Here is a 17,219-nt window from a genome sequence, read left to right on the forward strand (position 1 = left end):
CCTCCTCTACACTCTAACCACTAGGCTACCCTGCCACCTCCACACTCTAACCACTAGGCTACCCTGCCACCTCTACACTCTAACCACTAGGCTACCCTGCCACCTCTACACTCTAACCACTAGGTTACCCTGCCACCTCTACACTCTAACCACTAGGCTACCCTGCCACCTCTACACTCTAACCACTAGCCTACCCTGCCGCCTCTACGCTCTAACCACTAGGCTACCCTGCCTCCTCTACACTCTAACCACTAGGCTACCTACCGCCTCTACACTCTAACCACTAGGCTACCCTGCCACCTCTACACTCTAACCACTAGGCTACCCTGCCTCCTCTACACTCTAACCACTAGGCTACCCTGCTGCCTCTACACTCTAACCACTAGGCTACCCTGCCGCCTCTACACTCTAACCACTAGGCTACCCTGCCACCTCTACACTCTAACCACTAGGCTACCCTGCCGCCTCTACACTCTAACCACTAGGCTACCCTGCCGCCTCTACACTCTAACCACTAGGCTACCCTGCCACCTCTACACTCTAACCACTAGGCTACCCTGCCACCTCTACACTCTAACCACTAGGCTACCCTGCCACCTCTACACTCTAACCACTAGGCTACCCTGCCACCTCTACACTCTAACCAAATGGCTACCCTGCCACCTCTACACTCTAACCACTAGGCTACCCTGCCACCTCTACACTCTAACCACTAGGCTACCCTGCTGCCTCTACACTCTAACCACTACCCTGCCACCTCTACACTCTAACCACTAGGCTACCCTGCCGCCTCTACACTCTAACCACTAGGCTACCCTGCCACCTCTACACTCTAACCACTAGGCTACCCTGCCACCTCTACACTCTAACCACTAGGCTACCCTGCCACCTCTACACTCTAACCACTAGGCTACCCTGCCACCTCTACACTCTAACCACTAGGCTACCCTGCCACCTCTACACTCTAACCACTAGGCTACGCTGCCACCTCTACACTCTAACCACTAGGCTACCCTGCCACCTCTACACTCTAACCACTAGGCTACCCTGCCACCTCTACACTCTAACCACTAGGCTACGCTGCCACCTCTACACTCTAACCACTAGGCTACGCTGCCACCTCTACACTCTAACCACTAGGCTACCCTGCCACCTCTACACTCTAACCACTAGGCTACCCTGCCACCTCTACACTCTAACCACTAGGCTACCCTGCCACCTCTACACTCTAACCACTAGGCTACCCTGCCGCCTCTACACTCTAACCACTAGGCTACCCTGCCGCCTCTACACTCTAACCACTAGGCTACCCTGCCACCTCTACACTCTAACCACTAGGCTACCCTGCCACCTCTACACTCTAACCACTAGGCTACCCTGCCACCTCTACACTCTAACCACTAGACTACCCTGCCACCTCTACACTCTAACCACTAGGCTACCCTGCTGCCTCTACACTCTAACCACTAGGCTACCCTGCCGCCTCTACACTCTAACCACTAGGCTACCCTGCTGCCTCTACACTCTAACCACTACCCTGCCACCTCTACACTCTAACCACTAGGCTACCCTGCCACCTCTACACTCTAACCACTAGGCTACCCTGCCACCTCTACACTCTAACCACTAGGCTACCCTGCCACCTCTACACTCTAACCACTAGGCTACCCTGCCACCTCTACACTCTAACCACTAGGCTACGCTGCCACCTCTACACTCTAACCACTAGGCTACCCTGCCACCTCTACACTCTAACCACTAGGCTACCCTGCCACCTCTACACTCTAACCACTAGGCTACGCTGCCACCTCTACACTCTAACCACTAGGCTACGCTGCCACCTCTACACTCTAACCACTAGGCTACCCTGCCACCTCTACACTCTAACCACTAGGCTACCCTGCCACCTCTACACTCTAACCACTAGGCTACCCTGCCACCTCTACACTCTAACCACTAGGCTACCCTGCCGCCTCTACACTCTAACCACTAGGCTACCCTGCCGCCTCTACACTCTAACCACTAGGCTACCCTGCCACCTCTACACTCTAACCACTAGGCTACCCTGCCACCTCCACACTCTAACCACTAGGCTACCCTGCCACCTCTACACTCTAACCACTAGGCTACCCTGCCGCCTCTACACTCTAACCACTAGACTACCCTGCCACCTCTACACTCTAACCACTAGGCTACCCTGCCACCTCTACACTCTAACCAAATGGCTACCCTGCCACCTCTACACTCTAACCACTAGGCTACCCTGCCACCTCTACACTCTAACCACTAGGCTACCCTGCTGCCTCTACACTCTAACCACTACCCTGCCACCTCTACACTCTAACCACTAGGCTACCCTGCCGCCTCTACACTCTAACCACTAGGCTACCCTGCCACCTCTACACTCTAACCACTAGGCTACCCTGCCACCTCTACACTCTAACCACTAGGCTACCCTGCCACCTCTACACTCTAACCACTAGGCTACCCTGCCACCTCTACACTCTAACCACTAGGCTACCCTGCCACCTCTACACTCTAACCACTAGGCTACGCTGCCACCTCTACACTCTAACCACTAGGCTACCCTGCCACCTCTACACTCTAACCACTAGGCTACCCTGCCACCTCTACACTCTAACCACTAGGCTACGCTGCCACCTCTACACTCTAACCACTAGGCTACGCTGCCACCTCTACACTCTAACCACTAGGCTACCCTGCCACCTCTACACTCTAACCACTAGGCTACCCTGCCACCTCTACACTCTAACCACTAGGCTACCCTGCCACCTCTACACTCTAACCACTAGGCTACCCTGCCGCCTCTACACTCTAACCACTAGGCTACCCTGCCGCCTCTACACTCTAACCACTAGGCTACCCTGCCACCTCTACACTCTAACCACTAGGCTACCCTGCCACCTCTACACTCTAACCACTAGGCTACCCTGCCACCTCTACACTCTAACCACTAGACTACCCTGCCACCTCTACACTCTAACCACTAGGCTACCCTGCTGCCTCTACACTCTAACCACTAGGCTACCCTGCCGCCTCTACACTCTAACCACTAGGCTACCCTGCTGCCTCTACACTCTAACCACTACCCTGCCACCTCTACACTCTAACCACTAGGCTACCCTGCCACCTCTACACTCTAACCACTAGGCTACCCTGCCACCTCTACACTCTAACCACTAGGCTACCCTGCCACCTCTACACTCTAACCACTAGGCTACCCTGCCACCTCTACACTCTAACCACTAGGCTACGCTGCCACCTCTACACTCTAACCACTAGGCTACCCTGCCACCTCTACACTCTAACCACTAGGCTACCCTGCCACCTCTACACTCTAACCACTAGGCTACGCTGCCACCTCTACACTCTAACCACTAGGCTACGCTGCCACCTCTACACTCTAACCACTAGGCTACCCTGCCACCTCTACACTCTAACCACTAGGCTACCCTGCCACCTCTACACTCTAACCACTAGGCTACCCTGCCACCTCTACACTCTAACCACTAGGCTACCCTGCCGCCTCTACACTCTAACCACTAGGCTACCCTGCCGCCTCTACACTCTAACCACTAGGCTACCCTGCCACCTCTACACTCTAACCACTAGGCTACCCTGCCACCTCCACACTCTAACCACTAGGCTACCCTGCCACCTCTACACTCTAACCACTAGGCTACCCTGCCGCCTCTACACTCTAACCACTAGACTACCCTGCCACCTCTACACTCTAACCACTAGGCTACCCTGCTGCCTCTACACTCTAACCACTAGGCTACCCTGCCGCCTCTACACTCTAACCACTAGGCTACCTACCGCCTCTACACTCTAACCACTAGGCTACCCTGCCGCCTCTACACTCTAACCACTAGGCTACCCTGCTGCCTCTACACTCTAACCACTAGGCTACCCTGCCACCTCTACACTCTAACCACTAGGCTACCCTGCCACCTCTACACTCTAACCACTAGGCTACCCTGCCACCTCTACACTCTAACCACTAGGCTACCCTGCCACCTCTACACTCTAACCACTACCCTGCCACCTCTACACTCTAACCACTACCCTGCCGCCTCTACACTCTAACCACTAGTCTACCCTGCCGCCTCTACACTCTAACCACTGTAATGTATTCTAAATAACAAACTGGCTTTATTTACAAATTTGTGAGAATGTCTCACCCCATGTTCAAGAACTGCCTTTTTCTCGCTCACTCATTGGTTAAATGAAAACCAAATCTCCAAAAACGACAAATGAATCAACGTTAATCCCACTTTGTAACACGCTCTCTGAATACTTTTGCAAGGCCCTGTACCTTCCAAGTGATGAACTAACATCAAGATACGATGATATGATTGTTTTAAAGGTACCCCAGCTCTTCATCAGAGTGTCCATCTTGATAATGCCTTGACGGCTACAGTATCGTCAGACTTGGGTTCAAATAGTATTTGATTTATTTCAAATACTTTAGCTGTGCTTGTCTGAGCTAACCTGGCATCTGATTATATCAAGCCAGGCCTGGTGGTGTTTAGGGATGTCTATGCCTCCTATCTGAAAGACTGTGTGTGTGTGTGTGTGCGTGTGTGTGTGTGTGTGTGTGTGTGGTTCCTCCAGGGGACATTATCCGGTACCAGTGCCTGCCAGGGTTCACCCTGTTGGGCTCGGAGATCCTGACGTGCAGGCTGGGGGAGAGGCTCCAGATGGACGGCCCTCCACCTCTCTGCCAAGGTTAGCATCGGCTGCATCTGTAATGGCGTCCCCTATGTAGTACACTGCTTTTGACCAGGGGTCATAGATCTAGAGAGCTTCTAAACAGAAAACATTACTCAAATCAAATCAAGTCAAATGTATTTATATAGCCCTTCTTACATCAGCTGATATCTCAAAGTGCTGTACAGAAACACCAGCCTAAAACCCCAAACAGCAAGCAATGCAGATGTAGAAGCACGGTGGCTAGGAAAAACTCCCTAGAAAGGCCAAAACCTAGGAGGAAACCTAGAGAGGAACCAGGCTATGAGGGGTGGCCAGTCCTCTTCTGGCTGTGCCGGGTGGAGATTATAACAGAACATGGCCAAGATGTTCAAATGTTCATAAATGACCAGCAGGGTCAAATAATAATAAGGCAGAACAGTTGAAACTCAGAATTCCAACATTCCTCTTATAACCGTTTGTCTCTGCTGTAAAAAGTAATGCACAGTATAGGGAATACGGTGCCGTAGTACAGGACACATTGTCCTGGGCTATAAAGCACAGAGAGTTCACAGAAATAGGTTCGACCTCTTATTCAATTTCATTCTTCTGTTTGTTGATGTCCGCTGTAGACGTTTCTGTATAGAGTCGGGGGAGACATATTGAGCTCTCTGTCGACGTAATCTATCTTTGGTTTTTATATATCAGCTTGAAATGTTTTCCTGCTCATTTTTGTTGCCTGAACATTTCACATTTTGTTGTTGGCAACGTTAACCTTTCTGTTCTATTACCTCTTTAAAAAAAGGCCCGAAGAAAGAAAGCTAGTTGTCAGAATAACAATATGGATCGAAAGTGTTGTCGTTATATCAGACATGCCTACCTCCTGTACTGAGAAAGGTGCTGATGTGTACAGTAACCATCAGAAGGTATCTGTCTCCTGTACTGAGAAAGGAGATGATATAAACAGTAACCATCAGAAGGTATCTGTCTCCTGTACTGAGAAAGGAGATGATATAAACAGTAACCATCAGAAGGTATCTGTCTCCTGTACTAAGAAAGGAGATGATATAAACAGTAACCATCAGAAGGTATCTGTCTCCTGTACTGAGAAAGGAGATGATATAAACAGTAACCATCAGAAGGTATCTGTCTCCTGTACTGAGAAAGGAGATGATATAAACAGTAACCATCAGAAGGTATCTGTCTCCTGTACTAAGAAAGGAGATGATATAAACAGTAACCATCAGAAGGTATCTGTCTCCTGCACTAAGAAAGGAGATGATATAAACAGTAACCATCAGAAGGTATCTGTCTCCTGCACTAAGAAAGGAGATGATATAAACAGTAACCATCAGAAGGTATCTGTCTCCTGCACTAAGAAAGGAGATGATATAAACAGTAACCATCAGAAGGTATCTGTCTCCTGCACTAAGAAAGGAGATGATATAAACAGTAACCATCAGAAGGTATCTGTCTCCTGCACTAAGAAAGGAGATGATATAAACAGTAACCATCAGAAGGTATCTGTCTCCTGCACTAAGAAAGGAGATGATATAAACAGTAACCATCAGAAGGTATCTGTCTCCTGCACTAAGAAAGGAGATGATATAAACAGTAACCATCAGAAGGTATCTGTCTCCTGCACTAAGAAAGGAGATGATATAAACAGTAACCATCAGAAGGTATCTGTCTCCTGCACTAAGAAAGGAGATGATATAAACAGTAACCATCAGAAGGTATCTGTCTCCTGCACTAAGAAAGGAGATGATATAAACAGTAACCATCAGAAGGTATCTGTCTCCTGCACTAAGAAAGGAGATGATATAAACAGTAACCATCAGAAGGTATCTGTCTCCTGTACTAAGAAAGGAGATGATATAAACAGTAACCATCAGAAGGTATCTGTCTCCTGTACTAAGAAAGGAGATGATATAAACAGTAACCATCAGAAGGTATCTGTCTCCTGCACTAAGAAAGGAGATGATATAAACAGTAACCATCAGAAGGTATCTGTCTCCTGCACTAAGAAAGGAGATGATATAAACAGTAACCATCAGAAGGTATCTGTCTCCTGTACTAAGAAAGGAGATGATATAAACAGTAACCATCAGAAGGTATCTGTCTCCTGCACTAAGAAAGGAGATGATATAAACAGTAACCATCAGAAGGTATCTGTCTCCTGCACTAAGAAAGGAGATGATATAAACAGTAACCATCAGAAGGTATCTGTCTCCTGCACTGAGAAAGGAGATGATATAAACAGTAACCATCAGAAGGTATCTGTCTCCTGCACTAAGAAAGGAGATGATATAAACAGTAACCATCAGAAGGTATCTGTCTCCTGCACTAAGAAAGGAGATGATATAAACAGTAACCATCAGAAGGTATCTGTCTCCTGTACTGAGAAAGGAGATGATATAAACAGTAACCATCAGAAGGTATCTGTCTCCTGTACTAAGAAAGGAGATGATATAAACAGTAACCATCAGAAGGTATCTGTCTCCTGTACTAAGAAAGGAGATGATATAAACAGTAACCATCAGAAGGTATCTGTCTCCTGTACTAAGAAAGGAGATGATATAAACAGTAACCATCAGAAGATATCTGTCTCCTGCACTAAGAAAGGAGATGATAAACAGTAACCATCAGAAGGTATCTGTCTCCTGCACTAAGAAAGGAGATGATAAACAGTAACCATCAGAAGGTATCTGTCTCCTGTACTAAGAAAGGAGATGATATAAACAGTAACCATCAGAAGGTATCTGTCTCCTGTACTAAGAAAGGAGATGATATAAACAGTAACCATCAGAAGGTATCTGTCTCCTGTACTAAGAAAGGAGATGATATAAACAGTAACCATCAGAAGGTATCTGTCTCCTGTACTAAGAAAGGAGATGATATAAACAGTAACCATCAGAAGGTATCTGTCTCCTGTACTAAGAAAGGAGATGATATAAACAGTAACCATCAGAAGGTATCTGTCTCCTGCACTAAGAAAGGAGATGATATAAACAGTAACCATCAGAAGGTATCTGTCTCCTGTACTAAGAAAGGAGATGATATAAACAGTAACCATCAGAAGGTATCTGTCTCCTGCACTAAGAAAGGAGATGATATAAACAGTAACCATCAGAAGGTATCTGTCTCCTGCACTAAGAAAGGAGATGATATAAACAGTAACCATCAGAAGGTATCTGTCTCCTGCACTGAGAAAGGAGATGATATAAACAGTAACCATCAGAAGGTATCTGTCTCCTGCACTAAGAAAGGAGATGATATAAACAGTAACCATCAGAAGGTATCTGTCTCCTGCACTAAGAAAGGAGATGATATAAACAGTAACCATCAGAAGGTATCTGTCTCCTGTACTGAGAAAGGAGATGATATAAACAGTAACCATCAGAAGGTATCTGTCTCCTGTACTAAGAAAGGAGATGATATAAACAGTAACCATCAGAAGGTATCTGTCTCCTGTACTAAGAAAGGAGATGATATAAACAGTAACCATCAGAAGGTATCTGTCTCCTGTACTAAGAAAGGAGATGATATAAACAGTAACCATCAGAAGATATCTGTCTCCTGCACTAAGAAAGGAGATGATAAACAGTAACCATCAGAAGGTATCTGTCTCCTGCACTAAGAAAGGAGATGATAAACAGTAACCATCAGAAGGTATCTGTCTCCTGTACTAAGAAAGGAGATGATATAAACAGTAACCATCAGAAGGTATCTGTCTCCTGTACTAAGAAAGGAGATGATATAAACAGTAACCATCAGAAGGTATCTGTCTCCTGTACTAAGAAAGGAGATGATATAAACAGTAACCATCAGAAGGTATCTGTCTCCTGTACTAAGAAAGGAGATGATATAAACAGTAACCATCAGAAGGTATCTGTCTCCTGTACTAAGAAAGGAGATGATATAAACAGTAACCATCAGAAGGTATCTGTCTCCTGCACTAAGAAAGGAGATGATATAAACAGTAACCATCAGAAGGTATCTGTCTCCTGTACTAAGAAAGGAGATGATATAAACAGTAACCATCAGAAGGTATCTGTCTCCTGTACTAAGAAAGGAGATGATATAAACAGTAACCATCAGAAGGTATCTGTCTCCTGTACTAAGAAAGGAGATGATATAAACAGTAACCATCAGAAGGTATCTGTCTCCTGTACTAAGAAAGGAGATGATATAAACAGTAACCATCAGAAGGTATCTGTCTCCTGTACTAAGAAAGGAGATGATATAAACAGTAACCATCAGAAGGTATCTGTCTCCTGTACTAAGAAAGGAGATGATATAAACAGTAACCATCAGAAGGTATCTGTCTCCTGCACTAAGAAAGGAGATGATATAAACAATAACCATCAGAAGGTATCTGTCTCCTGCACTAAGAAAGGAGATGATATAAACAGTAACCATCAGAAGGTATCTGTCTCCTGCACTAAGAAAGGAGATGATATAAACAGTAACCATCAGAAGGTATCTGTCTCCTGCACTAAGAAAGGAGATGATATAAACAGTAACCATCAGAAGGTATCTGTCTCCTGCACTAAGAAAGGAGATGATATATAAACAGCTTTTATTTGTAGTGCTACCAAGGGACAAAACTAACACAGTGAACCGGTACTCTATACCCTGAGGCGCTGTCACACCCACAGTCACAGTCACACCAACAGGAACAGTCACAGCCCAAGTCACAGTCACAGCCCCAGTCACAGTCACAGCCACAGTCACATCCACAGTCACAGCCCCAGCGACAGTCCCAGTCACATCCACAGTCACAGCCCCAGTCACAGTCACAGCCCCAGTCACAGTCACAGCCCCAGTCACAGCCCCAGTCACAGCCCCAGTCACAGCCCCAGTCACAGTCACAGCCCCAGTCACAGCCCCAGTCACAGCCCCAGTCACAGCCCCAGTCACAGTCACAGCCCCAGTCACAGCCCCAGTCACAGCCCAAGTCATAGCCCCAGTCACAGCCCCAGTCACAGTCACAGCCCAAGTCACAGCCCCAGTCACAGCCCCAGTCACACCCACAGTCACAGCCCCAGTCACAGCCCCAGTCACAGCCCCAGTCACAGCCCCAGTCACAGCCCCAGTCACAGTCACAGCCCCAGTCACAGCCCCAGTCACAGCCCCAGTCACAGCCCCAGTCACATCCACAGTCACAGCCCCAGTCACAGTCACAGCCCAAGTCACAGCCCCAGCGACAGTCACAGTCACACCCACAGTCACAGCCCCAGTCACAGCCCAAGTCACAGCCCCAGTCACAGCCCCAGTCACAGCCCCAGTCACAGCCCCAGTCACAGCCCCAGCCCCAGTCACAGCCCCAGTCACAGCCCAAGTCACAGCCCCAGCCACAGTCACAGCCCAAGTCACAGCCCCAGCCACAGTCACAGCCCCAGTCACAGTCACAGCCCCAGCCAGAGTCACAGCCCCAGTCACAGTCACAGCCCCAGCGACAGTCACACCCACAGTCACAGCCCCAACTACAGTCACACCCACAGTCACAGTCACACCCACAGTCACACCCACAGTCACAGCCCCAACCACAGTCACACCCACAGTCACAGTCACAGACCCAGTCACAGCCCAAGTCACAGCCCCAGTCACAGCCCCAGTCACAGCCCCAGTCACAGTCACAGCCCCAGTCACAGCCCAAGTCACAGCCCCAGCCACAGTCACAGCCCAAGTCACAGCCCCAGCCACAGTCACAACCCTCAGTCACAGTCACAGCCCCAGCCAGAGTCACATCCACAGTCACAGCCCCAGCGACAGTCACACCCACAGTCACAGCCCCAACTACAGTCACACCCACAGTCACAGTCACACCCACAGTCACACCCACAGTCACAGCCCAACCACAGTCACACCCCACAGTCACAGTCACAGACCCAGTCACAGCCCAAGTCACAGCCCCAGTCACAGCCCCAGTCACAGCCCCAGTCACAGTCACAGCCCCAGTCACAGCCCAAGTCACAGCCCCAGTCACAGCCCCAGTCACAGCCCCAGTCACAGTCACAGCCCCAGTCACAGCCCAAGTCACAGCCCCAGCCACAGTCACAGCCCCAGTCACACCCAGTCACAGCCCCAACCACAGTCACACCCACAGTCACAGCCCCAGTCACAGCCCAAGTCACAGCCCCAGTCACAGCCCCAGTCACAGTCACAGCCCCAGTCACAGCCCCAGTCACAGCCCCAGGGCCCCAGGGCTCACATCACTCTTGTCATCTCTGTCATCTCTGTCCTCATAACATCACTCTGTCCTCTAACATCACTCTGTCCTCTAACATCACTCTGTCCTCTAACATCACTCTGTCCTCATAACATCACTCTGTCCTCTCTGTCCTCTAACATCACTCTGTCCTCTCACATCACTCTGTCCTCTAACATCACTCTGTCCTCTCTGTCCTCTCACATCACTCTGACCTCTAACATCACTCTGTCCTCTCTGTCCTCTAACATCACGCTGTCCTCTCTGTCCTCTAACATCACTCTGTCCTCTAACATCACTCTGTCCTCTCTGTCCTCTAACATCACTCTGTCCTCTAACATCACTCTGTCCTCTCTGTCCTCTAACATCACTCTGTCCTCTCTGTCCTCTAACATCACTCTGTCCTCTCTGTCCTCTAACATCACTCTGTCCTCTAACATCACTCTGTCCTCTAACATCACTCTGTCCACTAACATCACTCTGTCCTCTAACATCACTCTGTCCTCTAACATCACTCTGTCCACTAACATCACTCTGTCCTCTAACATCACTCTGTCCTCTAACATCACTCTGTCCTCTCTGTCCTCTAACATCACTCTGTCCTCTAACATCACTTCGTCCTCTCTGTCCTCTAACATCACTCTGTCCTCTCTGTCCTCATAACATCACTCTGTCCTCTAACATCACTCTGTCCTCTCTGTCCTCTAACATCACTCTGTCCTCTCTGTCCTCTAACATCACTCTGTCCTCTCTGTCCTCATAACATCACTCTGTCCTCTAACATCACTCTGTCCTCTAACATCACTCTGTCCTCTAACATCACTCTGTCCTCTCTGACCTCTAACATCACTCTGTCCTCTCTGTCCTCTAACATCACTCTGTCCTCTAACATCACTCTGTCCTCTAACATCACTCTGTCCTCTCTGTCCTCTAACATCACTCTGTCCTCTAACATCACTCTGTCCTCTCTGACCTCTAACATCACTCTGTCCTCTTACATCACTCTGCCCTCTAACATCACCCTGTCCTCTAACATCACGCTGACCTCTAACATCACTCTGTCTCTCTGCCTCTAACTAATCACTCTGTCCTAACATCACTCTGTCCTCTAACATCACTCTGTCCTCTAACATCACTCTGTCCTCTCTGTCCTCTAACATCACTCTGTCCTCTCTGACCTCTAACATCACTCTGTCCTCTCTGTCCTCTAACATCACTCTGTCCTCTAACATCACTCTGTCCTCTAACATCACTCTGTCCTCTCTGTCCTCTAACATCACTCTGTCCTCTAACATCACTCTGTCCTCTCTGACCTCTAACATCACTCTGTCCTCTAAGATCACTCTGTCCTCTAACATCACTCTGTCCTCTAACATCACTCTGTCCTCTAACATCACTCTGTCCTCTAACATCACTCTGTCCTCTACTCCTTCTCCTGACCTCTAACATCACTCTGTCCTCTCTGACCTCTAACATCACTCTGTCCTCTAACATCACTCTGTCCTCTAACATCACTCTGTCATCTCTGACCTCTAACATCACTCTGTCCTCTAACATCACTCTGTCATCTCTGACCTCTAACATCACCCTGTCCTCTAACATCACTCTGTCATCTCTGACCTCTAACATCACTCTGTCCTCTCTGTCCTCTAACATCACTCTGTGCTCTCTGTCCTCTAACATCACTCCTGACCTCTCTGTCCTCTAACATCACTCTGTCCTCTAACATCACTCTGACCTCTAACATCACTCTGTCCTCTCTGACCTCTAACATCACTCTGCCCTCTAACATCACTCTGTCCTCTCTGTCCTCTAACATCACTCTGTCCTCTCTGTCCTCTAACATCACTCTGTCCTCTAACATCACTCTGTCATCTCTGTCCTCTAACCATCCACTCTGTCCTCTAACATCACTCTGTCCTCTCTGTCCTCTAACATCACTCTGTCCTCTAACATCACTCTGTCCTCTAACATCACTCTGTCCTCTCTGTCCTTTAACATCACTCTGTCCTCTCTGTCTCTAACATCACTCTGTCCTCTAACATCACTCTGTCCCCTCTGTCCTCTAACATCACTCTGTCCTCTAACATCACTCTGTCCTCTAACATCACTCTGTCCTCTCTGTCCTCTAACATCACTCTGTCCTCTCTGTCCACTAACATCACTCTGTCCTCTAACATCACTCTGTCCTCTCTGTCCTCTAACATCACTCTGTCCTCTAACATCACTCTGTCCTCTAACATCACTCTGTCCACTAACATCACTCTGACCTCTAACATCACTCTGTCCTCTCTGACCTCTAACATCACTCTGTCCACTAACATCACTCTGTCCTCTCTGTCCTCTAACATCACTCTGTCCTCTAACATCACTCTGTCCTCTCACATCACTCTGTCCTCTCTGACCTCTAACATCACTCTGTCCTCTCTGACCTCTAACATCACTCTGTCCACTAACATCACTCTGTCCTCTCTGTCCTCTAACATCACTCTGTCCTCTAACATCACTCTGTCCTCTCACATCACTCTGTCCTCTCTGTCCTCATAACATCACTCTGTCCTCTAACATCACTCTGTCCTCTAACATCACTCTGTCCTCTACCATCACTCTGTCCTCTAACATCACTCTGTCCTCTCTGTCCTCTAACATCACTCTGACCTCTAACATCACTCTGTCCTCTAACATCACTCTGTCCTCTAACATCACTCTGTCCTCTAACATCACTCTGTCCTCTAACATCACTCTGTCCTCTAACATCACTCTGTCCTCTCTGACCTCTAACATCACTCTGTCCTCTAACATCACTCTGTCCTCTAACATCACTCTGTCCTCTAACATCACTCTGTCCTCTAACATCACTCTGTCCTCTAACATCACTCTGTCCTCTCTGTCCTCTAACATCACTCTGTCCTCTAACATCACTCTGTCCTCTCTGTCCTCTAACATCACTCTGTCCTCTCTGTCCTCTAACATCACTCTGACCTCTAACATCACTCTGTCCTCTCTTACCTCTAACATCACTCTGTCCTCTAACATCACTCTGTCCTCTAACATCACTCTGTCCTCTCTGTCCTCTAACATCACTCTGTCCTCTAACATCACTCTGTCCTCTCTGTCCTCTCTGTCCTCTAACATCACTCTGTCCTCTCTGTCCTCTAACATCACTCTGTCCTCTCTGTCCACTAACATCACTCTGTCCTCTAACATCACTCTGTCCTCTCTGTCCTCTAACATCACTCTGTCCTCTAACATCACTCTGTCCTCTAACATCACTCTGTCCACTAACATCACTCTGACCTCTAACATCACTCTGTCCTCTCTGACCTCTAACATCACTCTGTCCACTAACATCACTCTGTCCTCTCTGTCCTCTAACATCACTCTGTCCTCTAACATCACTCTGTCCTCTCACATCACTCTGTCCTCTCTGACCTCTAACATCACTCTGTCCTCTCTGACCTCTAACATCACTCTGTCCACTAACATCACTCTGTCCTCTCTGTCCTCTAACATCACTCTGTCCTCTAACATCACTCTGTCCTCTCACATCACTCTGTCCTCTCTGTCCTCATAACATCACTCTGTCCTCTAACATCACTCTGTCCTCTAACATCACTCTGTCCTCTAACATCACTCTATCCTCTAACATCACTCTGTCCTCTCTGTCCTCTAACATCACTCTGACCTCTAACATCACTCTGTCCTCTAACATCACTCTGTCCTCTAACATCACTCTGTCCTCTAACATCACTCTGTCCTCTAACATCACTCTGTCCTCTAACATCACTCTGTTCCTCTCTGACCTCTAACATCACTCTGTCCTCTAACATCACTCTGTCCTCTAACATCACTCTGTCCTCTAACATCACTCTGTCCTCTAACATCACTCTGTCCTTCTAACATCACTCTGTCCTCTCTGTCCTCTAACTCACTCTGTCCTCTAACATCACTCTGTCCTCTCTGTCCTCTAACATCACTCTGTCCTCTCTGTCCTCTAACATCACTCTGACCTCTAACATCACTCTGTCCTCTCTTACCTCTAACATCACTCTGTCCTCTAACATCACTCTGTCCTCTAACATCACTCTGTCCTCTCTGTCCTCTAACATCACTCTGTCCTCTAACATCACTCTGTCCTCTCTGTCCTCTAACATCACTCTGTCCTCTCTGTCCTCTAACATCACTCTGTCCTCTCTGACCTCTAACATCACTCTCACTTCACCCTATCATCTCAGTCACTCTGTCCTTCTCACTGTACTCTGTCCTCTCACGTCACTCTGTCCTCTCACGTCACTCTGTCCTCTCTGTCTTTTCACTTCACTCTGTCATCTCTGTCCTCTTCCATCCACAGTACATTGTCCTGCTAACGAGGTCCGCTTCGACTCCACGGGGGTGATCCTGAGTCCCGGCTACCCAGACAGTTACCACAACCTCCAGACGTGTTCCTGGCTCATCAACGTAGAGAAGGGCTACAACGTCACCCTCCACTTCCAGCTCTTCCAGACAGAGAAGGAGTTTGACATCCTGGAGATATTTGACGGTGGTTGGACATTTATCAACGTCACTTTGAGTATCGCAGTTAATCCTCTCTCTTCACATCTCTCATCGCCGGATAATTTGCAAAAATGACCACAGATTTGATCTGTCATGTAAAGGCTTTAGATAATGAATCCCTCAGGACATTAATTGTACTTTTTAAACTCAGACCTTACTCCAAGCACCCTTCCAAGCACCCTTCCAAGCCCCCTTCCAAGCACCCTTCCAAGCCCCCTTCCAAGCACCAATCCAAGCACCCATCCAAGCACCCTTTCAAGCACCCTTCCAAGCACCCTTCCAAGCACCCTACCAAGCCCCCTTCCAAGCAACCTTCGAAGCACCCTACCAAGCCCCCTTCCAAGCACCCTTCCAAGCACCCTTGTACTAATCCTAAATGCCAGATTACTTTACCTAAGTCACTTTCAACCAGGGGACGCAACTTTCACTGTGGATGGGGGGGCCATGTCCCCCCCGTCCCGTCCCCCCCTCCCATATTCAGAAATGTGTCCCTTCCAGTTTTATCATTGAATCAAAACACACTTCTAAAACCAAAGTTGCACCTCTGTTTTACAACCAATGTTCCCTCTAATTGTTTGGGGCACTGAGCCAATTTTAGGGTCTTGTGAGTGGAAACTTGAAAGTCGTGAGAATGTTGTGCAACAATTTCACATGGACATAGCTTTTGATATCTATATAATATAGCCCACAGTAACCTACATGCAGTGTTCAGTGCCAGCCCACAGTAACCTACATGCAGTGTTCAGTGCCAGCCCACAGTAACCTACATGCGGTGTTCAGTGCCAGCCCACAGTAACCTACACGCGGTGTTCAGTGCCGGCCCACAGTAACCTACATGCAGTGTTCAGTGTCGGCCTACAGTAACCTACATGCAGTGTTCAGTGCCAGCCCACAGTAACCTACATGCAGTGTTCAGTGTCGGCCTACAGTAACCTACATGCGGTGTTCAGTGCCAGCCCACAGTAACCTACATGCGGTGTTCAGTGCCAGTCCACAGTAACCTACATGCAGTGTTCAGTGCCATCCCACAGTAACCTACATGCGGTGTTCAGTGCCAGCCCACAGTAACCTACATGCGGTGTTCAGTGCCAGCCCACAGTAACCTACATGCGGTGTTCAGTGCCAGCCCACAGTAACCTACATGCGGTGTTCAGTGCCGGCCTACAACGTATGACTTTTAAAAACATTTTTACATTGTGAAGGACTTTGACATTAATTCATGAGTTTATGTATTAGTCTGTAAGACCGTGGGCCAAATAGGTGCATGGAAATTGCATTGTATTGTGTTATATGATGCAAGAAACCACTTTAAAATATATATATATATATATATTATTATCACCATACAGGGAATTAGACACTGTACCCCTCTGACTATTGGTTTATTTGCACATTCAAGCCTGTCTCAAAATACAATACTGTCCCTTTAATTTTGTTTTACCTGACTGGCTTTTCACTGACAGCAGGTAATGTAGCCGAAACGTTTTGTGTTCCGGTAGGGAAGCTGTAACTCCCCATTGTTGACCTATACATCTCTATAACTGGGCTAACAACAGACAGACATACAGACAGACAGACAGACAGGGTACATCTCTATAACTGGGCTAACAACAGACAGGGTACATCTCTATAACTGGGCTAACAACAGACAGGGTACATCTCTATAACTGGGCTAACAACAGACAGGGTACATCTCTATAACTGGGCTAACAACAGACAGGGTACATCTCTATAACTG

The 17,219-nt window shown here is 47.9% G+C and overlaps 1 protein-coding gene across 1 annotated transcript in view; it reads left to right on the forward strand.

Moving 5' to 3' along the window:
• Positions 1-17,219, forward strand: part of LOC116370990 (CUB and sushi domain-containing protein 3-like) — a gene marked incomplete at its 5' end in the record, with an annotated part of 257,751 nt that overhangs the window by 65,860 nt on the left and 174,672 nt on the right. The window contains 2 exons of the mRNA XM_031819925.1: positions 4,639-4,752; positions 15,279-15,467. Coding sequence (XP_031675785.1) covers positions 4,639-4,752; positions 15,279-15,467 — 303 coding nt within the window. The remainder of the gene's footprint in view (positions 1-4,638; positions 4,753-15,278; positions 15,468-17,219) is intronic.

This window comes from Oncorhynchus kisutch, unplaced genomic scaffold (assembly GCF_002021735.2).
Source record: "Oncorhynchus kisutch isolate 150728-3 unplaced genomic scaffold, Okis_V2 scaffold2879, whole genome shotgun sequence".
NCBI lineage: Eukaryota > Metazoa > Chordata > Actinopteri > Salmoniformes > Salmonidae > Oncorhynchus > Oncorhynchus kisutch.